This window comes from Lithobates pipiens, unplaced genomic scaffold, assembly GCF_037356315.1.
Source record: "Lithobates pipiens isolate NorthernLeopardFrog02 unplaced genomic scaffold, aLitPip1_a1.2 Scaffold_60, whole genome shotgun sequence".
NCBI classification, from domain to species: Eukaryota; Metazoa; Chordata; class Amphibia; order Anura; family Ranidae; genus Lithobates; species Lithobates pipiens.
This window is the reverse complement of record NW_027507882.1, coordinates 2,027,224-2,054,763: the sequence shown is the minus strand read 5'-3', so window position 1 is coordinate 2,054,763 and position 27,540 is coordinate 2,027,224. Positions and strand designations below refer to the sequence as shown.

The following is a 27,540-nucleotide window of genomic DNA, read 5'->3' as shown; positions in this document are numbered from 1 at the left end:
TCAGTGCCACTGCCACATATAAGTGCCATCTGTCATCAGTGTCACATGTCATCAGTGTCACCTGTCCCCAGTGCCATTTGTCCCCAGTGCCACGTATAAGTTCCATCTGTCATCAGTGCCACTGCCACGTATAAGTGCCACCTGTCATCAGTGCCACTGCCACGTATAAATGCCTTCTGTCATCAGTGTCACATGTCATCAGTGCCATCTGTCCCCAGTGCCACCTGCCCCCAGTGCCACCGGTCCCCAGTGCCATGTATAAGTGCCATCTGTCATCAGTGCCACTGCCATGTATAAGTGCCATCTGTCATCAGTGTCACGTGTCATCAGTGCCACCTGTCCCCAGTGGCATCCCTTGGACACAGCCAATCACAGATCATACTAAATGGCCAATTACAGAGGCCATTTAGCACTGCTCTGAGTGTCCAATGAGAGATGATCATCTCTCATTGCTGGCTCTCCCCCTCACAGAGACAGCCTGTGAGGAGGAAGAGCCACGTGCAGCTTGTGAGTAAAAAAATTTAAAAAAAGTGGAAAATAAAGTGCTGTCAGTGCCATGATAATCTGTCCCCAGTGCCACCTGTCCCCAGTGCCATCTGTCCCCAGTGCCATCTGTCCCCAGTGCCAGGTATAAGTGCCATCTGTCCCGGGTGCCACTGCCACGTATAAGTGCCATCTGTCATCAGTGTCATGTGTCATCAGTGCCACCTGTCCCCCGTGCCATCTATCCCCAGTGCCATGTATAAGTGCCATCTGTCTCAGTGCCACTGCTACATATAAGTGCCATCTGTCATCAGTGTCACGTGTCATCAGTGCCACCTGTACCCAGTGCCACCTGTCCCCAGTGCCATCTATCCCCAGTGCCATGTATAAGTGCCATCTGTCATCAGTGCCACTGCCACGTATAAGTGTCATCTGTCATCAGTGTCACGTGTCATGCCACCTGTCCCCAGTGCCACCTGTCCCCAGTGCCATCTGTCCCCAGTGCCATGTATAAGCGCCATCTGTCAACAGTGCCACTGCCACGTATAAGTGCCATCTCTCATCAGTGTCACGTGTCATCCTGTGCCACCCTGTGCCACCTTTGCCATCCTGTGCCACCTGTCCCCAGTGCCACCTGTCCCTAGTGCCACCTGTCTCCAGTGCCACATAGTGGCATCTGTCTCCAGTGCCAGTGCATCTGTCATCAGTGCCACTGCCACATATAAGTGCCATCTGTCATCAGTGTCATGTGTCATCAGTGCCACCTGTCCCCAGTGCCATCTGTCCCCAGTGCCACCTGTCCCCAGTGCCAGGTATAAGTGCCATCTGTCATCAGTGCTACTGCCACGTATAAGTGCCATCAGTCATCAGTGCCACTGCCACGTATAAGTGCCATCTGTCATCACTGTCACGTGTAATCAGTGCCATCTGTCCCCAGTGCCATCTGTCCCCAGTGCCATGTATAAGTGCCATCTGTCATCAGTGCCACTGGCATATATAAGTGCCATCTGTCATCAGTGTCACATGTCATCAGTGCCACCTCTCCCCAGTGCCATCTGTCCCCAGTGGCATCCCTTGGACACAGCCAATCACAGATCATGCTAAATGGCCAATCACAGCGTCCATGTAGCACTGATCTGAGTGTCCAATGAGAGATGATCTCATGAGATCATCTCTCATTGCCGGCTCTCCCCCTCACGGAGACAGCCTGTGAGGAGGGAGAGCGATGTGCAGCTTGTTGTGAGTAAAAAAAAAAAAAAAAAAGGAAAATAAAGTGCTGTCAGTGCCATGATAATCTGTCCCCAGTGCCACCCGTCCCCAATGCCACCTGTCCCCAGTGCCACTTATAAGTGCCATCTGTCATCAGTGCCACTGCCACGTATAAGTGCCATCTGTCATCAGTGTCACGTGTCATCAGTGCCACCTGTCCCCAGTGCCATCTGTCCCCAGTGCCTCCTGTCCCCAGTGCCACCTGTCCCCAGTGCCTCCTGTCCCCAGTGCCACCTGTCCCCAGTGCCATCTGTCCCCAGTGCCATCTGTCCCCAGTGCCATCTGTCCCCAGTGCCACCTGTCCACAGTGCCACCTGTCCACAGTGCCACGTGCCATCTGTTATCGTGCCATGTTTTAGTGCCATCTGTCAGCAGTGCTACATATTAGTGTCATCTGTCATCAGTGTCACATGTCATCAGTGCCGCATATTAGTGCCATCTGTCATCAGTGTCACGTGTCATCAGTGCCATGTATTAGTGCCATCTGTCATCAGTGCCACATCAGTGTCACCTGTCATCAGTGCTACGTATCAGTGCCATCTGTCTTCAGTGCCACGTCAGTGTCACGTGTCATTGTCCTGGTGCTCTAGGGCTTTCAAAATTTTAATAGGTAGTCAAGAAGTTAGATGTGTCATTTATGCTCCTAGAACGTGTGATTGTGCTCCCTGCATGTTGGGCCTCTCTAAGTGGCCAGGCTGTGGAAAAGTCCCACACATGTGGTATTGTAATACTCAGGAGGAGTAGAATGTGTTTTGGGGTGTCATTTTTGGTATACACATGCCAAGTGAGAGAAATAACCTATTACAATGACAATTTTGTGAAAAAAAAAAATCTTAATTTTGAAGAATTGTGGGAAAAAATTACAACATCAAAAAGCTTACCATGCCTCTTACTAAATACCTTGGAATGTCTACTTTCCAAAAAGGGGTCATTTGGGGGGTATTTGTACTTTCCTGACTTGTTAGGGTCACAAGAAATGAGATAGGCCACCAGTACATCAGGTGTGATACATTTTATATGATTTGCACCACAACTTGTAGACTCTCTAACTTTCACAAAGACCAAATAATATCCACTAATTTGGGTTATTTTTACCAAAGATATGTAGCAGTATAAATTGTGGCCAAAATTTATGAAGAAAAATTTGTAATTTGCTAAATTTTATCACAGAAACTGAGAATTTTTTTATTTATTTTTTTCAGAATTGTTCTTTGCTCCTTTTCTCTTATCTTGTGGTTTGCTGATTGGTTATTGGCAGTTACATAGTGCCTCGTTTACTGCCGTTGAGAAAACCTGTCTGCATTAGACAGTAATGTAATGGTGGACAAACGCTATCAGAGTGGCACGCTTAAGAGCCGGTTCACACAGCGGGCGATGCGAGGCGACACGACTCGCCTCGCCTCGCTCTCGCAAGTCGCCCCCGTTCTGTACAATGGAACCGTTCTGAGAGGAGCGACTCAAGTCGCTCCGACTCAGAAAAAAGGTTCCTGTACTGAGGTCGCGGCAGGTCGCGGCGAGGCAAGTCGGAGTCGCTTCGCCTCGCCTGCAGTGTGAACCGGCCCTAAAAGAAAACTAAAGAATGAAAGAAGGCAACGCAAAAAGGAAGTTCTCAGTAAAAGGAAAAGGATTACTGGATTTTTTACACCCATGACACCACAGCCTGATGTGCAAGCAGAGAATCCAGAGGACAACAACCCAAACCTGATGGAAGAAACGGTTGGAGACAATTTGATTTCAAGAGCAGGGCAGCCCATCATTGAATCATCATCTCTTCAGTCAGAAACTGCGACCGAACAATGTCCAACTACAGATTCTTTATCCACTGATCCTGCTCGCTGGGGTAAAATTGATGAAAGTGTACGTGCTTATTGGGCGTGAAAAGGTCCAGCGTCCGTTCAAAATAAGGATGCTAATGTCAAGGCTTCTAAACGCCACTACAAACATCAGAAGAGACTGTTTTCTAAAACTCCCTTAAAACGCAAGCATTTGAATGGTATTTTCCCAGAGAATGGTTGCTTTACTCACCATCCACCAGTTGTGTGTTTTGTTTTGCTTGCCGCCTTTTTGGCGATGGTAACGGTCAACCCCTTTTTGAATCTGGCTATAATGACTGGAAACATGCTACCAGATGCATTGCTGAGCATGAGAATAGTGAAAGTCATAGAAAGGCTATGTTTAATTACATCAACAGAGCAGAAGCTTATGGCGTTATAGATTCTCAGCTTAAAAAGCAGTTTGAGTCGCAATGCAATTATTGGAGTGAAGTTTTGCAAAGAGTGGTTGCAGTTGTAAAATTTCTGTCAGAGCGGGGATTGGCTTTCCGAGGCTCCAGTGAAATATTTGGTCGAGCTGACAATGGGAATTACATGGAAATCCTGGAACTGATCAGTGAATTCGACCCATTCTTGAAATCACACATACAGATATATGGCAATGCTGGGGTAGGTACCCCCTCATATCTTTCATCAAAAACATGCAATGAATTTATCGAGCTAATGAGCAATAGAGTACTTTCTGAAATGGGAAAAGAGGGGCGCCAGACTGAGTGCAGTATAAATCATATATTTAATAAAAACAAGTAGTAACAGGTTAAATTAGATGAGTTCAGTATGTGGTGAAAATCGCCAGTCCTGGAGTCTCATAAATGTCCTCCCTTTGCAGCCTGGGGAACTGGTGTGATCTTACAGAGATCCAGAGAATGCTGGGAACCAGGAGGTAGGAGACAAGGTCCTTGCCACTGTGAATAATCACATTTCCTGTTCCTGTGAAGTCACGACCAGCTGCTTCTTGTCTCCTGCCTCCTGGTTCCCAGCAGTCTCTGGATCCCTGTAAGATCACACCAGTGCCCCAGGCTGCAAAGGGAGGACATTTATGAGACTCCAGGACTAGCGATTTTCACCACATACTGAACTCATTTAATTTAACCTGTGAGTTACTACTTGTTTTTATTAAATATATGATTTATACTGCACTCAGTCTGGCGCCCCTCTGTTCCCATTTCTACACAGAGCTCATCGCTTCACCCTAAGGCCGCGTACACACGCGGGGACTGTTCGCTCAACTTAGTCCGTCAAACAGTTTCAGCGGACAGTCCGCTCAAAATTAGCATGGACGGACTTGCCCACACACGACGAACGAACAGTCCGCTGAAACCGTGCGCGATGACGTGAACGGCACGTACGACGAGACTAGAAGACGACGTCCTATACACTGCAATGCAAACTTCGGCGTGTAAATCCTTTCTGAGCATGCGCGGAACTTAGTTTGACGAACAAGCCTACACACGAGGGGACTGTTCGCTGAAACAAAGTTTCAGCGGACAGTTTTTCGGAATTTCCGAAAAACTTTGTTCAGCAGACTGTCCGCTGAAAGCCCACACACGAGCGGACTGTCCGCCGAAACACTGTTCAGCGGACAAAGTTGAGCGAACAGTCCCCGCGGCCTAAGGGTCCGTTCACACAGGGGCAACTCAGATCCAACTTCAGGTCGCCCCTAGTCACCTCAGGTCAGACAACATGAAAAAATCTATGTAAGTGAATGAGAGCCGTCTTAATGCACACTACTGAAGTCGCTCCGACTTCAGAAAAGGTTCCTGTACTACTTCAATCCGACTTGTAGGCGACCAGTATCCATTGATTTCAATGGAGGTCGCCTCCAAGTCGGATCTCCGTCTATATGGAGGCGACTCTGACAGAATTATCAGCTCTCAAGAGGAAACTCCACGCCAAATTTATGAAAAAAAATTGGCATGGGTTCCCCCTCTGAGAGCATACCAGGCCCTTAGGTCTGGTATGGATTTTAAGGGGAACCCCCTACGCCGAAAAAACGGCATGGGGGTCCCCCCCAGATCCATCCTCTGGGACTGCGACATCATAACGGGCGGGGACATCATCCGGTGATGTCCCTATATAAGTCGCCGCGTGCCGCGTCCCTGCCATTGTGAGCGGAGGCAGCGACGAGGCAACATCTGAAGAGGAGAAGAGAAGAACAGAAGACGATGACATCGGCGACAGAAGACCGGGCCACCGCTTGTAAAAGAGCTAGAAGAAGGCGCGGTGGCCCGGCAAGAAGAACCGAAGAGGGGGACAAGACCCCCGAAGTCGGAAGAAGAGGGTGGCGTCGGCGAAGAAGAATGCCGGGCTCCTCCGCTAATAAAAGAGCTAGCAGAAGATAGCGGAGGAGTCCGGCGAGAAGACCCCCCCCAAGACGGAAGAAGACCCCCGGAGCTGTGCAATAAACTATTTTAACCCTGTGTTGTGTTTTTTTTTTTTTTTACAGGTGAATGGGTATGGGTACATTGTACCCCATACTCATTCACATAGGGTGGGGGCCAGGATCCGGGGGCCCCCTTATTAAAGGGGGCTCCCGGATTCCGATAAGCCCCCCACCCACAGACCCAGACAACCAATGGCCAGGGTTGTCGGGAAGAGGCCCTTGTCCTCATCAACATGGGGACAAGGTGCTTTGGGGTGGGGGGGGGCGCGCGGCCCCCCCTTCCCCAAGGCACCCCCCCATGTTGAGGGCGCGCGGCCTGGTACGGCTCAGGAGGGGGGGCGCTCGCTCATCTCCACCCCCTTTCCTGGCCGGCCGGGTAGCGTGCTCGGATAAGGGTCTGGTATGGATCTGGGGGGGGACCCCCAGGCCGCTTTTTTGGCATAGGGGGTTCCCCTAAAAATACATACCAGACCTAAGGGCCTGGTATGCTCTCGGAGGGGGAACCCACGCCAATTTTTTTTAAATACATTTGGCGCAGTTTCCCCTTGAGAGCTCATTCTCTGATTGGCCGTGGCAAAAGTTGCCTGGCCTGGGGCTACTTAAAGTCGTGTTGTAAGTCGCCCCAAGTAGTGTTCAGGTCGTGTCCAAGTTGCCTCCAAAAGTCGTGTTGAAAGTTGTGTTGTCCCTGTGTGAACGGACCCTAAGGGAGCTGCCTCCAGGTGCTAATCATACAAGATCTCGGATCATTTATGGACATTATGTTTTAAACAAATGTTTTAATATTATGTGTGCTTATTCACACACATTTTATGTATACCTATATTCCAGTTGCTATATAATTTTATGTTATCACCATATCTAGCGCCGCTGTTCACCCCTGTTTTTACTTTCTGAAATCATTGCTGAAGTGAAAGTGACAAAGAACTTTTCCATTTGCATTGATTCAACTCCCAACATGATGCACATTGATCAGCTTACATTTATCATAAGGTATGTTTCACCAAAGGGCCTTGTAGAAGAGCGATTCTTAAAATTTCTCCCTATATCTAGCCACACAGGGAAGGCACTCTGTGATGCAGTGTTGACAGTTTTACATGAGATGGACATAGATATCAGTAACTGGCGTGGACAGTGCTATGATAATGCCGCAAACATGTCAGGAGTGTACAACGGGCTGCAAGCTCACATCAAAGACATTAATCACTAGTAGAGTGGGTGCCGTACGCCACGCACACGCTTAATCTGGCTGGAGTTAATAGTGTAAACTGCTGTACAGAGACGGCCGATTTTTTTAACTTCATTCAGACTTTGTTCAACTTCTTCTCGAAATCCACAGCTAGATGGAAGGTGGTAACTGCAGGTTTGCAGCCTAATGAAAACCACTGCATTGAAACACTAAAATCTCTCTCTGACACCAGGTGGGCTGCACATGCACAGGCCACCAAGGCACTGTGCAGAAACTATGCCAATATTCAAGAGTCACTGATGAACATTGCAGAAGACAGCAAACAGAACCCGACAACACAAAATGATGCTTGGTCACTACATAAAAAAATGAACAGGCTTGAGACTGCTTTTCTTTGCACTATGTGGAATTATGTGGAATTATGTGGAATTATGTTCTACAACGCTTTCATGGGACAAGTGTTGCACTTCAAGCTGTGTACTGGACCTGTGCAATTCTGTTGATTTGGTGAGGTCACTGCAGGAATATATTGTTGGTTTGAGAGATGAATTTGATATGTTTGAAGACCAAGCAAAAGCGATGATGTCAATTGAGAGTGACCTTCTATGTAAACTGAATTTTACTGATTTGATCAAAGACTTTGCTGCATGAAGTCATAACCTGATCACCTTTCTCTTTCTTTCTCTACCTTGCCTGTTTTAAATGATCAGCCTCTGGATTCTGTTGTTGATGTAATGCTTTCTTAACCACCTCGCGCCCGCCCTATAGCCGAATGACGGCCGTAGAGCAGGCGCGTTCGTCCGGGTGGTCGTCCCTGGACGTCCTGATGTTTACTTTCGCAATGCGCGCCACCGCGGGCGCGCATTGCGGAAGTTCTGTGTTCGCCGTGTCCCCCGGGGACAGGCAAACACAGATCGCTGTAAACGGCCAATCACAGCGGCCGTTTACAGCGTGATCGGCGTGTCCAATGGGAGATGATCTCATATGTAAACATATGAGATCATCTCTCAGCGCCGCTCTCCCTCCTCACACAGACAGTGTGAGAGGGGAGAGATGAGCGGCTGCAGCTGCAGCCGTTCTGCCTCGAGTAAAAAAAAAAAAGTGCCATCCTCCCCCAGCAGTGCCATCCGCCCCAGTGCCATCCACCCCAGTGCTACCTGCCCCCAGTGCCATCCACCCCAGTGCTACCTGCCCCCAGTGCCATCCACTCAGTGCTACCTGCCCCCAGTGCCACCTGCCCCCAGTGCCACCTGCCCCCAGTGCCATTTGTCCCCAGTGCCATTTGTCCCCAGTGCCATTTGTCCCCAGTGCCATTTGTCCCCAGTGCCATCTGTCATCAGTGCCACGTATAAGTGCCATCTGTCATCAGTGCCATGTGTCATCAGTGCCACATAGTGCCATCTGTCATCAGTGCCACGTATTAGTGCCATCTGTCATCAGTGCCCCGTATCAGTGCCATTTGTCATCAGTGCCACCTGTCAGTGTCACGTGCCATCTGTTGTCAGTGTCACGCGTCATCAATGCCACTTATCAGTGCCATGCGTCATCGGTGCCATGTATTAGTGCCATCTGTCATCGGTGGCACGTATTAGTGCCACATATTAGTGCCATCTGTCATCAGTGCCACATATTAGTGCCATCTGTCATCAGTGCCACGTGTCATCAGTGCCATGTATAAGTGTCATCATTGCCACGTATCAGTGCCATCTGTCATCAGTGTCACGTGTCATTGTCCTGGTGCTTCAAAAGTGTAATAAATAGTCAACAAGTTAGATGTGTCATTTATGTTCCTAGAACACATGATGGCGCTACCTGCATGTTGGGCCTCTCTATGTGGCCACGCTGTGAAAAAGTCCCACACATGTGGTATTGTAATACTCAGGAGGAGTAGCAGAATTTTTTGGGCGGTGTCATTTGTGGTATACACATGCCACGTGAGAGAAATAACCTATTACAATGACAATTTTGTGGAGAAAAAAAAATGAAAAATCTTAATTTTGCAAAGAATTGTGGGAAAAAAATGACAACATCAAAAAGCTCACTATGCCTCTTACTAAATACCTTGGAATGTCTACTTTCCAAAAAGGGGTCATTTGGGGGTTATTTTTACTAAAGATATGTAGCGGTATAAAATTGTGGCCAAAATTTATGAAGAAAAATTAATAATTTGCATAATTCTGTCACAGAAACAAAGAAATATGCGTTTTTTTTCAAAATTTTCGGTCTTTTTTCATTTATAGCGCAAAAAATAAAAACCCCAGAGGTGATCAAATACCACCAAAAGAAAGCTCTATTTGTGGGAAAAAAAGGACAAAAAATTTATTTGGGTACAGTGTTGCATGACTGAGTAATTGTCATTCAAATTGTGAGAACACCGAAAGCTGAAAATTGGTCTGAGCAGGAAGGGTGTTTAACCACTTTCAGACCGGACCATTTTGCTGGTAAATGACCAGAGGTCTTTTTACACTTTGGCACTGCGCTGCTTTAACTGGTAATTGCGCGGTCATGCAATGTTGTACCCAAACAAAATTTGCGTCCTTTTCTTCCCACAAATAGAGCTTTCTTTTGATGGTATTTGATTGCCTCTGCGATTTTTATTTTTTGCGATATAAACGTAAAAAGACCGCAAATTTTGAAAAAAAATGATATTTTCTACTTTTTGTTATTAGAAAAATCCAATAAACTCAATTTTAGTCATACATTTAGGCCAAAATGTATTCAGCCACATGTCTTTGGTAAAAAAAAAGTCAATAATTGTATATTTATTGGTTTGCGCAAAAGTTGTCACATCTACAAACTAAGGTACGTTTTCTGGAATTTACGCAGCTTTTAGTTTACGACTGCCTATCTCATTTCTTGAGGTGCTAAAATGACAGGGCAGTACAAAACCCCCCCAAATGACCCCATTTTGGAAAGTAGACCCCCTAAGGAAATTGATAAGAGGCATGTTGAGCCCATTGAATATTTTATTTTTTTGCCTCAAGCGATTGAATAATGACAAAAAAAAAATTTTTTTTTTTTTTTTACACAAAGTTGTCACTAAATGATATATTGCTCACACATGCTATGGGCGTATGTGAAATGACACCCCAAAATAAATTCTGCTGCTTCTCCTGAGTACGGGGATACCACATATGTGGGACTTTTTGGGAGCCTAGCCGCGTACAGGGCCCCGAAAACCAAGCACCGCCTTCAGGCTTTCTAAGGGCGTAAATTTTTGATTTCACGCCTCACTACCTATTACAGTTTTGAAGGCCATAAAATGCCAAGATGGCACAAAACCCCCACAAATGACCCCATTTTAGAAAGTAGACACCCCAAGCTATTTGCTGAGAGGCATGTTGAGTCCATGGAATATTTTATATTTTGCCACAAGTTGCGGGAAAATTACAAACTTTTTTTTTTTTTTTTTTTTTTTCACAAAGTTGTCACTAAATGATATATTGCTCATGCATGCCATGGGCATATGTGAAATGACACCCCAAAATAAATTCTGCTGCTTCTCCTGAGTACGGGGATACCACATATGTGGGACTTTTTGGGAGCCTAGCTGCGTACGGGGCCCCGAAAACCAAGCACCGCCTTCAGGCTTTCTAAGGGCGTAATTTTTTGAGTTCACTTCTCACTACCTATTACAGTTTTGAAGGCCATAAAATGCCAAGATGGCACAAAACCCCCACAAATGACCCCATTTTAGAAAGTAGACACCCCAAGCTATTTGCTGAGAGGCATGTTGAGTCCATGGAATATTTTATATTTTGCCACAAGTTGCGGGAAAATTACAAACTTTTTTTTTTTTTCACAAAGTTGTCACTAAATGATATATTGCTCACGCATGCCATGGGCATATGTGAAATGACACCCCAAAATAAATTCTGCTGCTTCTCCTGAGTACGGGGATACCACATATGTGGGACTTTTTGGGAGCCTAGCCGCGTACGGGGCCCCAAAAACCAAGCACCGCCTTCAGGCTTTCTAAGGGCGTTACAGTTTTGAAGGCCATAAAATGCCAAGATGGCACAAACCCCCCCCCCCAAATGACCCCATTTTAGAAAGTAGACACCCCTAAATTTAGGGGTACACTAGTGAGACTAGGTAATAAATGGCGGGTGCCCTGAAACTATAAAAAAATAACTAACCAACCAGCGTCACCTGTAACAGTTATATGGTGATCACTGGTGAAAGGGTTAACTAGGGGGCAATCAGGGGGCTTTATGCGGTAGTATATGGGGGTCCCTGGCGCTATAAAAAGCTGCGGCGAACCTAAATACCTACCTGCCTAACTAGCGTCACCTGTGACACTAATACAGCGATCAGAAAAACGATCGCTTATTAGGCTGGGTTCACACTGGAGCGATGCGGGAACGCCACGAATGCGCGGCGGGTTCCCGCATCGCATGCCTCCCGGCGGCAGTTCACACTGCCCTATGCGAACTGCTGGGAGTGTCAGTGAAATGTTAATGACACCCCCAGATCAGTTCGCATATCGCAGTGCGATCTGCAAACTTGGATCGCATGGTGTGAACACCCATGCGATCCGATTCTGCTGCGGACCAAAAAAAGGGTCCCGTGCGAGTTTGCGGCGGGTGCGGCGGGTGCGACACGAATTCAGCCATACTATCTGTATAGCTGAACTCGAATCGCACAGAGATCGGATGTGATTTGCACTGCAGTGCGGTGCGAATCACATCCGTTCTCATAAACCGCTGCAATGTGAACCCAGCCTTAGTGACACTGGCGACGGGGGGTGATCACGGGGTTAAACCTTTATTGGGGGGGTTAGGGGGGTACCTTAGAACTAAAGGGGGCTAACCCTAACTGCCCTAACAGTTATTAGTCACAAATGACACCTGCCGGGTGATCAGGGGGTTAAACCTTTATTAGGTAATAAATGGCGGGTGCCCTGAAACTATAAAAAAATAACTAACCAACCAGCGTCACCTGTAACAGTTATATGGTGATCACTGGTGAAAGGGTTAACTAGGGGGCAATCAGGGGGCTTTATGCGGTAGTATATGGGGGTCCCTAGCGCTATAAAAAGCTGCGGCGAACCTAAATACCTACCTGCCTAACTAGCGTCACCTGTGACACTAATACGGCGATCAGAAAAATGATCGCTTATTAGGCTGGGTTCACACTGGAGCGATGCGGAAACGCCGCGAATCCGCGGCGGGTTCCCGCATCGCATGCCTCCCGGCGGCAGTTCACACTGCCCTATGCGAACTGCTGGGAGTGTCAGTGAAATGTTACTGACACCCCCAGATCAGTTCGCATATCGCAGTGCGATCTGCAAACTCGGATCGCATGGTGTGAACACCCATGCGATCCGATTCTGCTGCGGGCCAAAAAAAGGGTCCCGTGCGAATTTGCGGCGGGTGCGGCGGGTGTGGCGGGTGCGGCGGGTGCGGCGAATGGCTGAACTCGAATCGCACAGAGATCGGATGTGATTTTCACTGCAGTGCGGTGCGAATCACATTCGTTCTCATAAACCGCTGCAATGTGAACCCAGCCTTAGTGACACTGGCGACGGGGGGTGATCACGGGGTTAAACCTTTATTGGGGGGGTTAGGGGGGTACATTAGAACTAAAGGGGGCTAACCCTAACTGCCCTAACAGTTATTACAGTCACAAATGACACCAATGCAAAAAAAAAAAAAAAAAAAAAAAAAAATGACATTGGTGTCACTGTGACTGGGGGGGCAGGGGTAATTGGGGGGGTGATCGGGGGGTAAAGGGGGGGTGTGAGTGTGCCTGGCATGTTCTACTGTGTGTGGGATGTGTTGGTGCAACTCACTGATCCGCTCTCCTCCGTGTCGGAACGAAAAATACCGACACGGAGGAGAGAATACATCACTTCCTCTCCTGTGTTTACATTACAGAAGAGGAAGTGATGTCACCGGGGATTTCCATTCGTCGGGAGCGATCGCGAGGGGGTGGCCATGAATGAATGGCCGTCCCCTCGTCCGGGATCGCTCCCGAACGAAAACCGACCGCCGCAGGCACCGGGCGGGGGCCCGATCGGGCCCCCGACCCGCGGGAGGCAAATCACGTACATGTACGTGCTTATGCCTGCCCGTGCCATTCTGCCGACGTACATCGGCGTGAGGCGGTCGGCAAGTGGTTAAGTGCCCAGTAAGCAAGTGGTTAAGATATGATAATGTACTGTTTTTATTTTATTTTATTGACTGTACATTTCTAATTTGTGTGCATAGTTAAGATTTTTCACTACAACACTCACGTACTACACACACACACACAATTTATCTTGCACTTTGTTCAATGAGTTATTTTGTTATATTCTTGCAATTGATTTGTTATGATTGCAACCTTACAAGGTAGTTGATTGTTTTTCAATATGTTTTCCAGGTAAATAAGCGTTTTATGTTCTCATTCTGACCAAGACATTTGTGCATTGCAATAAACACTTGATCACTTTGAACTTTTTAAATCATTATTTATTTATTGCAAAAAAGCTTTTCAAGCTTCAATCAGTGGTCATATACATAGATTATTACTTTTTTTTAGCATTTAACACTGTCTACGGTACCAGTCACCTTTTAAAAGTAGCTTGGCACTTCAAATAACGATTGGATCGATTATATTGTTACGGCACCAGATGAGACAAATGAATATAGAAGGTAGGGCCCGAAAGTGACTCAAGCCCAGGGGCCCCCAGCACCCTAAGTCCTGCCCTGGTGGCTGCAACAAGGTGAGGAGTACAACAGTCAAGCATGATGGTGGGAGTGTCATGGTCTGGGACTGCATGAGTGCTGACGGCATTGGGGAGCTACAGTTCATTGAGGGAACCATGAATGCCAACATGTACTGTGACATACTGAAGCAGAGCACGATCCCCTCCCTTCAGAGACTGGGCTGCAGGGCAGAATTCCAACATGATAATGACCCCAAACACACCTCCAAGATGACTGCTCCCTTGCTAAAGAAGCTGAGGGTAAGGCTGCATTCACACCTGAGCGTAGCGTGTTCGAGCGTTTTTACCGGCATTTTGTCGCGCGACAACGAACGTTTTGTCACGCGACAACGAGCGTTTTGTCGCGCGACAACGCGCGTTTGCATACAGCGTTTTCCGGCGTTTTTTAACTTCGGCGTTTTTTTTTCAGCCAATAGAAAAAATATTTTTCATCTGCTTCCTGAGTACTGTACTTAATGTACTTCCAGTTCAACATTGTGCTCATGTACTTCCTGTTCAGCATTGTGCTCTCTGCGCCATATCTACTATAAGATGAGTGACGATGAGATGGCATGTTTTGTGGCAGCATCCGCTGTTGCCACATTTTCTCTGCGTGAACAAGAGAGGAGGAAGAAGAGGGCACGCAGATATTGGATACACCCCGTAATTGCCGATCGGGAAGAGAGAGGGCAATTTTGGGTCATGTACAGTGACCTACGTGCCCATGAAGATACATTTTTGGACTACACCAGGATGTCCATAAAAAGGTTAGTCAAAATAGTTGAATTCATGATGTTTGACATTGTTCCTGTCTTATATTATAATGTCCACCCATAAACGCCATATTTTTTATTTTATTTTTTCACAGCTTTGATGAGTTACTGGGTTTACTCAGTAGCCGTTTGCAGCGAATGGACACCTATTTTAGGAACAGTATACCCCCTGTGGAACGACTAATTATCACACTGAGGTAATATTGTCATATTTCTATTTAATTTTTTAACCACTTACCACCTCACGCCAATGTACATCGGCAGAATGGCACGGCTGAGCACAAGCACATACCTGTACGTTGCTCAGTGCCCAGCCGTGGATTGGGAGTACCCCGCCGGTGCTGCGTTCCTGACCCGGCCCTGAGCTCTGTGACCGTGGCCGCAGAACCAGCGGACCTGATCGCCGCTGGTGTCCCGCAATCGGGTCACAGAGCTGAAGAACGAGGAGAGATCCGAGTAGACAAACCTTTCCCTGTGCTTCCTACTGTGGCTGTCACCGATCGGAAAGCCAATCAGTGACGTCACATGCCAGGCCAAGCCCACTAAAATAAAAAAACACATAACGTCATACATAAGACCTACACTGCCCCCTAGTGGTTAACACCTTCCTGCCAGTGTCCAAAAATGTGTTAAAAATGTCCGATGTGTCTGCAAAAATGTCACACTTACAATAAAAATCGCTAATCGCCGTCATTAAAGAAAAAAAAGATAAAAATGCTATAAAACTATCCCCTATAAACGACACAAATTTTGTTTTGGAGCCACGTTGCACGTCCACGCAATTGTAGCGCTGTAGTGCCGAATCACAAAAAGGGTCCTGGTCCTTTGGCTGCAAATTGGTTTGGGGCTTAACTGAGATTAAAGCGGTAGTAAACACGCTTTTTTTTTTACCCCTGCAAAGCAAAAGGCATAATGAACTAGTATGCACCGCATACTAGCTCATTATGAAATACTCACCTTAGAACGAGGCCCCGACATCTAGCCCGATCCACGTCGAGGGAGCTGACATGCTCCCTCTGCGTTTCTTCCGGGTATCGCGGCTCTGGCGCTGTGAGTGGCTGGAGCCGTGATATCGTCACTCCCACGCATGCGTGCGGGAGATTTCATTCCGGCCGGCCAGCCACTGCTGGATTTTCAGGCTGAGAATCCCCTTGTGCGCATGCACCGCTGCAGTCAGCAGCGCATACCGAGGGGAATATCTCCTAAACCATACAGGTTTAGGAGATTTTTTTTACCTACAGGTAAAACTTATTATAGGCATTCCTGTAGGTAAAAGTCCCAAAAATGAGTATACAACCACTTTAATGAAGAACATAATATGAATAATTTTTTATATGCCTAAAATAAACTGCAATCACACATTTTTAAAGCCAAATAAAAACTTTATTTTTTTTATTTAACCACTTGCTTACAGGGCACTTAAACACCTTCCTGCCCAGACCAATTTTCAGCTTTCGGTGCTCTCACACTTTGAATGACAATTACTCAGTCATGCAACGCTGTACCCAAATGAATTTTTTGTCCTTTTTTTCCCACAAATAGCTTTCTTTTGGTGGTATTTTATCACCTCTGGGGTTTTTATTTTTTGCGCTATAAATGAAAAAAGACCGAAAATTTGGAAAAAAACGCATATTTCTTTGTTTCTGTGACAGAATTATGCAAATTATTAATTTTTCTTCATAAATTTTGGTCACAATTTATACTGCTACATGTCTTTGGTAAAAATAACCCAAATTAGTGGATATTATTTGGTCTTTGTGAAAGTTAGAGAGTCTACAAGCTGTGGTGCGAATCGCACAAAATTGATCACATCTGATGTACTGGTGGCCTATCTCGCTTCTTGTGACCCGAACAAGTCAGGAAAGTACAAATACCCCCCAAATGACCCCTTTTTGGAAAGTAGACATTCCAAGGTATTTAGTAAGAGGTATAGTGAGCTTTTTGATGTTGTCATTTTTTTCCCACAATTCTTTGCAAAATTAAGATTTTTCATTTTTTTTTTTTTTCTCCACAAAATTGTCATTGTAATAGGTTATTTCTCTCACGTGGCATGTGTATACCACAAATGACACCCCCCAAAAAATTCTGCTACTCCTCCTGAGTATTACAATACCACATGTGTGTGACTTTTTCACAGCCTGGCCACATAGAGAGGCCCAACATGCAGGTAGCGCCATCATGTGTTCTAGGAACATAAATTACACATCTAACTTGTTGACTATTTATTACACTTTTGAAGCACCAGGACAATGACACGTGACACTGATGACAGATGGCACTGATACGTGGCAATGATGGCACTTATACGTGGCACTGATGACAGGTGGCACTGACAGATGGCACTAATATGTGGCACTGATGACGGGTGGCACTTATACGTGGCACTGATGACACGTGGCACTAATACGTGGCACTGAAACGTGGCACTGATGACAGATGGCACTAATATGTGCCACCGATGACAGATGGCACTAATACATGGCACCGATGACGCGTGACACTGATGACAGATGGCACTGATAAGTGGCATTGATGACACGTGACACTGACAACAGATGGCACGTGACACTGACAGGTGGCACTGATACGTGGCACTGATGACAAATGGCACTGATACGTGGCACTGATGACGGATGGCACTATGTGGCACTGACGACACGTGGCACTGACGACAGGTGGCACTGGGGGCAGGTGGCACTGGGGGCAGGGGGCACTGGGGGCAGGGGGCACTGGGGGCAGGGGGCAGGTAGCACTGGGGGCAGGTAGCACTGGGGTGGATGGCACTGGGGGCAGGTAGCACTGGGGTGGATGGCACTGGGGGCAGGTAGCACTGGGGTGGATGGCACTGGGGCGGATGGCACTGGGGCAGATGGCACTGGGGCAGATGGCATTGGGGCGGATGGCACTGGGGCAGATGGCATTGGGGCAGATGGCACTGGGGCAGATGGCATTGGGGCAGATGGCATTGGGGCGGATGGCACTGCTGGGGGCGGATGGCACTTTATTTTATTTTTTTTACTTTTTTTTTTCCCCCCCACAGGCAGAACGGCTGCCGCTGCAGCCGTTCATCTCTCCCCTCTCCCCTCCTCGCACAGACAGTGCGAGGAAGGAGAGCGGCGCCGAGAGATGATCTCATATGTTTACATATGAGATCATCTCCCATTGGACACGCCGATCACGCTGTAAACGGCCGCTGTGATTGGCCGTTTACAGCGATCTGTGTTTGCCTGTCCCCGGGGGACACGGCGAACACAGAGCTTCCGCGATGCGCGCCCGCGGGGGCGCGCATTGCGGAAGTAACCATCGGGCCGTCCAGGGACGACCGCCCGGACGAATGCGCCTGCTCTACGGCCGTCATTCGGCCATAGGGCGGGCGCGAGGAGGTTAAAATATTACTGAAACATAACTTTTTCTGTTATAACTTTTTCTGTTCGTTTGTGCGTTTTGCACATATACAGCTCAACAAAGAAATAGAGCTAACGTAGCTCATGAATAAAAAAATAAAATAAAAAAATTAGAGACGATGGAATGTTTGGGAGGAGTTGTCTCCCTCATTGGGTGTATTCATCACATTCATTGCATGGCCATATTGTGACCAGTTGGAGGTAGAGGGATTCTCATTTTGCTGCCAAATAGAAGGTGGTGGTGGTGGTGTTGGCAGATGAAAGTAATTTGAAGGTGGTGGTGTTGGCAGAGGAAGGTAATGAGAGGATGGTGGTGCTGGCAGATGGGGCGGGGGGTGATTTGCATAGGGACCATAAGGTGGCGGAGGCTCTGAGGACCTATATGTGGGGGTTGGTGGTATAAAAGTCGCAATATAGCGTATAGTACCTGCCAACATGTCTGCCTGGAGTTCTGATGGTACCTTCTCCATCAGACCTTCCAGACATCTTGCAGAAACCTGCACATGAGACCTGTTGCTGCTAATTTTTTCTGATATACTGGTCATAATGTCCAGCATGCGGTTGAAGTCAGGATCAGGAGCCTTCCTTCTTATTGCTCTAGCAGGTACTCGAGCAGAAATGGATGGTGGGGACGTCTCACCTCGCACATGTGTCTCAGATGTAGACCGTGCTGGAGTCGACAATTGGCTCTCCAGATCTCGGCCTCCTTGATCACTTGATGCTTGGCTTGCTTGCTGACTTTGATCACTTGACACTTGGCTTGCTTGCTGACTTTGATCACCTGATGCTTGGCTTGCTTGCTGACTAGCATCTGTGTCCAAATCCTCATTTGGATTACTGTCCTCCCAGCAGTTTTCAGTCCTGAAAATAGAATTTAATTATTATAACTTTCTCTTTAAATTTTGTTTAATAACATTCGTGCACAGATGATAGCTTACCGCCCCAAAGCCAGCATTGGCCGAAGGAATTCCATTTCTTTTGCATGCAGATAATCTCTCGGAGCACATGCCCCAGATCCACTCCTAAATTCCCTTTGCAGTCTTAGATGTCGAGTGTAGGCATCACGTATACTCTTCCACTTTATTTGGAGCTGTTTAACTGTTAAAAAAAACACATTAAAATATATATATGTTTATTTCTTTGTAGGTACCTAGCAACCGGACAATCTTTAGCGAGCATACATTATGCCTTTCGAGTTGGGAAATCGACAGCAAGCTATATAATTTGGGACACTTGCTCTGCCATTTACGACATACTAAAGGATATTGTATTCAAAAAACCGACAGCGGAAGATTGGGCAAGGATCTCGGATGTTTTCTGGCAACGCTGCAACTTCCCCAACTGTGTTGGAGCCATCGATGGGAAACATTCGTATCGTAAAGCCCATGGGTAGTGGAAGCCAGTTTTTCAATTATAAAAAATATTTTTCTTTTGTTCTAATGGCAGTGGCTGATGCCAATTATTGCTTCAGCTACATCGACATTGGAGCATATGGTAGCAGCGCTGACTCTGCCATTTTCTCACATTCAACATTTGGACACCTGCTGCGCAACAATGCTCTGGACCTTCCAGAAAACAGGCCACTCCCTGGCACAAATGGCCCTCCCCTACCCAGTGTGTTTGTTGGAGATGAAGCCTTTGCTCTGAGTGAGCATCTGCTACGGCCTTACTCGGGGCACAACCTGACGGAACATAGGAGTGTGTTCAATTATAGACTTACTCGAGCACGTCGCGTTGTGGAATGTGCATTTGGCATATTGGCCAACAAATGGCGGGTACTGCACACTCGATTGGTCTCAACATGCAAAATGCAATTTGTGTGGTCAAAGCTGCATGTGCCTTGCACAATTTTGTTCGCCAGCGGGATGGATATGACTTTGAGGACCCAGTCCATGAGAACATGGAAAGGGCTCATTGGACTGGTGTTCGTGGAAGCAGGCAAGGGACACAGGTCAGGGATCAATTTGCCTCCTACTTTATGTCACCAGCAGGACAGGTCCCATGGCAGCTTGAGGCAATCTAATAAACTTTATTTCTTTGTAAATACAACCATAGTATATACTATGCTGTACTGATTTATTATTAAAAATGCTTGGATGTATTGACAAGAAGTCCCATGTTTTTTTTTTAGAAATATATATTTTTTTTATGCAGTATCCTACCAATATCCACTAGGGGTCAGAGTGTGTCATCATGTATTTAGGACATTATGATAATACTATACTCATACTCCCATGCATAGTCCCCTTTCACACTGTGGCATTGTTCAGGCAGAAGCAGTGAAGGAGCAGTGTATTCACTAGCTAGCGCACCGCTCCAGTGTGAAAGCCCTCCGGCTTTCACAATTGAGAGAAAGGAGCCGGTATAGCACCTAAAAAAGTGACTCCTTTCACTGCACTGTGAAAGCAGGAGTGCTGGAGCGGGGCACTAGCAGGACGGTAAAAAAAGTCCTGATGATAGCAGCATCTTTGGAGCGGTGAATACCGCTCCTACCCATTGAAATCAATGGGCCAGTGTGGCTATACCACCGGCAAAGCGCCGCTGCTAGCAGCCGCTAGAACGCTGGCAAAGGGCCGTTGCAGCAGTGCTTTGTGTGCGATTGCGACCCTTTGCCAGCGTTCTAGCGGCAGCTGTTTTAACCCCCGCTAGCGGCCGAGAAAGGGTTAATGCAGCGGTGCTTTGCATGCGATTTTAACCCTTTTCCGGCCACTAGCGGGGGTTAAAACTGCCCTGCTAGCGGACGCTAGAACGCAGGCAAAGGGCCGCAATCGCACACAAAGCACCGCTGCAGCGGCCCTTTGCCAGCGTTCTAGCGTCCGCTAGCAGGGCAGTTTTAACCCCCGCTAGCAGCCGAGAAAGGGTTAATGCAGCGGTGCTTTGCATGCGATTTTAACCCTTTTCCGGCCGCTAGCGGGGGTTAAAACTGCCCTGCTAGCAGACGCTAGAACGCAGGCAAAGGGTCGCAATCGCACACAAAGCACCGCTGCAGCGGCCCTTTGCCAGCGTTCTAGCGTCCGCTAGCAGGGCAGTTTTAACCCCCGCTAGCAGCCGAGAAAGGGTTAATGCAGCGGTGCTTTGCATGCGATTTTAACCTTTTTTCGGCCGCTAGCGGGGGTTAAAACAGCCCCGCTAGCCGCCGCATACCACATACGAAATAACGGAAAAGCGCCAACCCACCAACACCCGCACTGTCCCAGTGTGAAAGGGGCCTTATAATGTACTAATCAATCTATTATGTCCCTATTGTGGTTATGTTTGCAAGGGTTTCTCTTACCTTTCTCATCCTTCACATGGCCAGTTAGGTCTGCCCAGTTTGGAAAAAGTTGGATGGCAATCTGATTCCATGCCCTTCTCTTGCTCGCTCGCAGTTTGTAGCATGGATCTCTCGTATCATATAGACAGGGGTGCTCCTTCACCGTTCTTATGAACCTCTCCTGCTCTAGGAGACATACTGTCTCATCCAGTTCTTCATCCATATTCATGTTCTCCATGTGAGCTAAAAATTGTGATCTGTGCACTTCCTGTGTATTTTTTTTATGTCCTTTATGTCATTTCCTTATTTAAATGATGTAAATCATATTTTTTCTTGAGCAGATACAGCGTCAAAACGCCCGTAGAAACGCTCGTTGTCGCGCTAAACGCTCGAATCGCGCGTTTCCATTAGTTTCTATGGGAATGAAAACGTCCAAATCAGCCCGATTCGCGCAACAAAAAAGGGTCCAGAACTTGTTTGAGCTTCAGGCGTAGGGCTTCAGGCGACATGGAGTGGAGATGTGAACGATCTCCATTGAGAATAATGTATTTTTTCCCCTCCAGCGTTTTGTAGCTTCAGGCGTAGGGCTACAAAACGTTCAGGTGTGAACGGGCTGTAAAGGTGATGGACTGGCCAATCATGTCTCCAGACCTAAACCCTATTGAGCATCTGTGGGGCATCATCAAATGGAAGGTGGAGGAGCGCAAGGTCTCTAACATCCACCAGCTCTGTGATGTCATCATGGAGGAGTGGAAGAGGACTCAAGTGCCAACTTGTGAAGCTCTGGTGAACTCCATGCCCAAGAGGGTTAAGGCAGTACTGGTAAATAACGGTGGCCACACAAAATATTGACACTTTAGGCCCAATTTGGACATTTTCACTTGCATCAAAGTGTAATTTTTTCAGTGTTGTCATGTAAAAAGATATAATAAAATATTTGCAAAAATGTGAGGGGTGTGAGATTATATATATATATATATATATATATATATATATATATATATATATATATATATATATATATAGTCATGCTCATAAGTTTACATACCCTGGGCGAATTTATGATTTCTTGCCCATTTTTCAGAGAATGTGAATGATAAAACTTTTCTTCCACTCATGATTAGTGTTTGGCTGAAGCCATTTATTATCAATCAATTGTGTTTACTCTTTTTAACCACTTGCTTACTGGGCACTTAAACACCCTTCCTGACCAGACCAATTTTCAGCTTTTGGTGCTCTCACACTTTGAATGACAATTACTCAGTCATGCAACACTGTACCCAAATGAATTTTGTGTCCTTTTTTTCCCACAAATAGAGCTTTCTTTTGGTGGTATTTGATCACCTCTGGGATTTTTATTTTTTGCGCTATAAATGAAAAAAGACCGAAATTTTTTTTAAAAAAACGCATATTTCTTTATTTCTGTGATAAAATTTTGCAAATTATAATTTTTTTTCCATAAATTTTGGCCACAATTTATACTGCTACATATCTTTGGTAAAAATAACCCAAATTAGTGGATATTATTTGGTCATTGTGAAAGTTAGAGAGTCTACAAGCTGTGGTGCGAATCATAAAAAATTGATCACACCTGATGTACTGGTGGCCTATCTCATTTCTTGCGACCCGAACAAGTCAGGAAAGTAATAAAAAAAAAACCCCAAATGACCCCTTTTTGAAAGTAGACATTCCAAGGTATTTACTAAGATGCATGGTGAGGTTTTTGATGTTGTCATCTTTTTCCCACAATTCTTTGCAAAATGAAGATTTTTTTTTTTTCTCACAAAATTTTCAATGTAATAGGTTATTTCTTTCACATGGCATGTGTATACCACAAATGACACCCCAAAATACGTTCTGCTACTCCTTCTGAGTATTACAATACCAAATGTGTGAGACTTTTACACAGCCTGGCCACATACAGAGGCCCAATATTGAAATAGCACCATCAGGCGTTCTAGGAGCATAAATTACACATTTCATTTCTCAACCACCTATTACATTTTTGAAGGCCCTGGAGCACCAGGACAATGGAAATGCCCACAAAGTGACCCTACGTGGCACTGACAACACGTGGCACTGACGACACGTGGCACTGACAAATGGCACTAGAGGCAGATGGCACTGGAGGCAGATGGCACTGGAGGCAGATGGCACTGGAGGCAGATGGGGCTGACAGATGGGGCTGACCGATGTCGCTGGCAGATGTCGCTGACAGATGGCACTGGGGCTGGCACTGGCAGATGGCACTGGCAGATGGTGCTGGCTATTTGCTCTGGCTAATTGCTCTGGCAAATGGGGCTGGCAGATGGCACTGCGGCTGGCAGATGGCACTGGCGCTGGCAGGTGGCACTGGCGGCACTGGGGCTGACGGCACTGGGGCTGACGGATGGCACTGGCAGGTGGCACTGGTGCTGGCAGGTGGCACTGGCGCTGGCACTGGCACTGACGGCACTGGGGCTGACGGATGGCACTGGCAGGTGGCACTGGTGCTGGCAGGTGGCACTGGTGCTGGCACTGGCGGCACTGAGGCTGACGGCACTGGCGCTGGCAGGTGGCACTGGCGCTGGCAGGTGGCACTGGCACTGGCGGCACTGGGGCTGACGGCACTGGGGCTGACGGATGGCACTGGCAGGTGGCACTGGCGCTGGCAGGTGGCACTGGCAGGTGGCAGATGGCACTGGGCTGACAGATGGCACTGGGCTGACAGATGGCACTGGGGCTGACAGTGTTAGTCACAGTATACAATTTATGACTCACAGATCCTCTCTCTCCTCACACGCTGTCTCTGTGTGAGGAGGGAGAGACACGACAATGGGAGATGAACTCATATGTTTACATTTGAGATCATCTCCCATTGGCAGCTGCGATCGCGCTGTGAACGGCCGCTTTGATTGGCCGTTCACGGCGATCTATGTTTGCCTGTCTCCGGGAGACACAGCGAATACAAAACTTCCGCGATGCGCGCCCCCGGCGGCGCGCATTGCGGAAGTAAACACAAGGACGTCCAGGGACGACCGATCGAAGGAACCCGTCTGCTCTACGGCCGTCATTCGGCTATAGGGCGGGCGGGAGGTGGTTAAATAGTAATCACAACAGCATTCATATTCCCTGGAAAATAATCAAGAAATCATAAATTCTACTAGGGAATGTAATCTTATGAGCACAACTGTATGTATGTATATATATATATAGATATATAGATATATAGATATATAGATATATAGATAGATCTATACAATATGTGTGTGTGTGTGTATATATATATATATATATATATATATATATATATATATATATATATATATATATATATATATATATATATACACATATACACACACACACATCATTTCGCCAAGAGTATTGGGACACCTGCTTTTACACACACATGAACTTTAATGGCATCCCAGTCTTAGTCCCTAGGGTTCAATATTGAGTTGGCCCACCCTTTGCAGCTATAATAGCTTCAACTCTTCTGAGAAGGCTGTCTACAAGGTTTAGGAGTGTGTCTAGAAGTGCATTTGTGAGGTCTGGCACTGATGTTGGGCGAGAAGGCCTGGTTCACAGTCTCTGCATCAATTCATCCCAAAGGTGTTCTATCGGGTTGAGGTCAGGACTCTGTGCAGGCCAGTCAAGTTCCTCCACCCCAGACTTGCTCATCCATGTCTTTATGGACCTTGCTTAGTGCACTGGTGCGCAGTCATGTTGGAACAGGAATGGGGCCATCCCCAAACTGTTCCCACAAAGTTCGGAGCATGAAATTGTCCAAAATGTCTTCACTGGAAATAAGGGTCCAAGCCCAACCCCTGAAAAACAACCCCACGCCATGATCCCCCCTGCGCCAAATGATTTGGACCAGTGCACAAAGTAAGGTTTATTTGTTTATTTTTTTTTATTTAAGAATTTATACAGTCCTATTAAAAAGATATAAGACTTGTGTTTTTTTTTTCTATAAACCTTTTTAAGAATATTATGCTGTGTGAGGAGATTAAGAGCTGAGTTTCTAATTTGGTCATCATAAGTTAGGATTTGAGTTCTTTATTTTTGTTCTATACTGCTTATACACAGATTGATTTTCCAAGCTGACCATTGACTATATTTTCATTGCAGAACTCATAAAGACTGGTGGGATTTGCGTTATTCCTGTCGATCTAGGTTATGCCGTTGTATCGTCCTGTTATTTCTCAGACTCTGTGCGGAAGCTGTCTCAGTAAGTCCATTGTCTTTTCACCTAATGTATTGCTTGACCTCATTCAAGCCATTTTCCATCTCTTTGATGGAAATGTACTTAGGTACTTTAATAATTGTCGTACCAGAACGTAAAAAAAGTTACTAGAAGTTAAAAAAGTTATTAAAAAAGGGAGTTCTAACTCGTACATCCACCCTTTTGGTTTTACATCTACCTCCTTTAAAGTGAACAAGTCACTTTGCGTTGTGTGGATAAAATACAGCTGTTGGAAAATTGTACATTTTTAATAAATTTCTTTTATTATTGAAATATTCTTAAATAGATATCAATTTAGATTCCAAATTTGAAGACTAAGGCCTCATGCACACGAGACGCAGATGAAACCTCTGTTAAAAAAAAGCTGAAACGCGCGTTTAGAAACGCGCGTTTTGCTGCGTTTGCATGCTGCGTTTAGACGCGTTTAGGCGCGTTTGCGTTTAAACGCGTTTATAAAGATAACATCATGTAGACCCTCCCCAAGCTCTCAAAGCATTTTTTTAAACTATTTCTGCTATTTTGATCAGAGTGAGCAGCAGCACCATAGAGAGCAGTTGTACACTTGCATTTGCCGTGTCACTTGCCACGGCACCTGCCACAAGTTGTGGATTGTCCACTTGCCACGTCACTTGCCACAAGTTGGGGATTGTCCACTTGCCACATCACCTGCCACGTCACCTGCCACAAATTGTGGATTGTCCACTTGCCACGTCACTTGCCACATCACCTGCCACGTCACTTGCCACGAGATGTGGATTGTCCACTTTCCACGTCATCTGCCATGCCACCTGCCACAAGCTGTGGATTGTCCACTTGCCACGTCACCAGCCACATCACCTGCCACAAGTTGTGGATTGTCCACTTGCCACGTGACTTGCCACATCACCTGCCACGTCACTTGCCACATCACCTGCCACAAGTTGTGGATTGTCTACTTGCCGCGTCACTTGCCACATCACCTGCCACGTCACTTGCCACGTCACCTGCCACAAGTTGTGGATTGTTCACTTGCCACGTCACCTGCCACGTCACCTGCCACAAGTTGTGGATTGTCCATTTGCCACGTCACCTGCCACAAGTTGTGGATTGTCCATTTGCCACGTCACTTGCCACAAGCTGTGGATTGTCCACTTGCCACATCACTTGCCACGTCACCTGCCACGTCACTTGCCACGTCACCTGCCACAAGTTGTGGATTGTCCACTTGCCACGTCACTTGCCACAAGCTGTGGATTGTCCACTTGCCACATCACTTGCCACGTCACCTGCCACAAGTTTTGGATTGTCCACTTGCCACGTCACTTGCCACGTCACTTGCCACGAGATGTGGATTGTCCACTTTCCACGTCATCTGCCATGCCACCTGCCACAAGCTGTGGATTGTCCACTTGCCACGTCACCAGCCACATCACCTGCCACAAGTTGTGGATTGTCCACTTGCCACGTGACTTGCCACATCACCTGCCACGTCACTTGCCACATCACCTGCCACAAGTTGTGGATTGTCTACTTGCCGCGTCACTTGCCACATCACCTGCCACGTCACCTGCCACAAGTTGTGGATTGTTCACTTGCCACGTCACCTGCCACAAGTTGTGGATTGTCCACTTGCCACGTCACTTGCCACAAGCTGTGGATTGTCCACTTGCCACATCACTTGCCACGTCACCTGCCACGTCACTTGCCACGTCACCTGCCACAAGTTTTGGATTGTCCACTTGCCACGTCACTTGCCACGTCAGCTGCCACGTCACTTGCCACATCACCTGCCACGTCACCTGCCACAAGTTGTGGATTGTCCACTTGCCACGTCACTTGCCACATCACCTGCCACGTCACTTGCCACGAGATGTGGATTGTCCACTTGCCATGTCACTTGCCACGTCACCTGCCACATCACTTGCCACGTCAGCTGCCACGTCACTTGCCACAAGATGTGGATTGTCCACTTGTCACATCACCTGCCACATCACTTGCCACATCACCTGCCACGTCACCTGCCACAAGTTGTGGATTGTCCACTTGCCACGTCACTTGC

At 46.9% G+C, this 27,540-nt stretch overlaps 1 protein-coding gene across 3 annotated transcripts in view; it reads left to right on the top strand.

The window, feature by feature from the left end:
• Positions 1-27,540, top strand: part of LOC143958278 (uncharacterized) — a 195,578-nt gene that overhangs the window by 74,485 nt on the left and 93,553 nt on the right. For all 3 annotated transcript variants that reach the window (XM_077467795.1, XM_077467798.1, XM_077467796.1), the window contains exon 4: positions 25,388-25,487. In XM_077467795.1, coding sequence (XP_077323921.1) covers positions 25,388-25,487 — 100 coding nt within the window. The remainder of the gene's footprint in view (positions 1-25,387; positions 25,488-27,540) is intronic.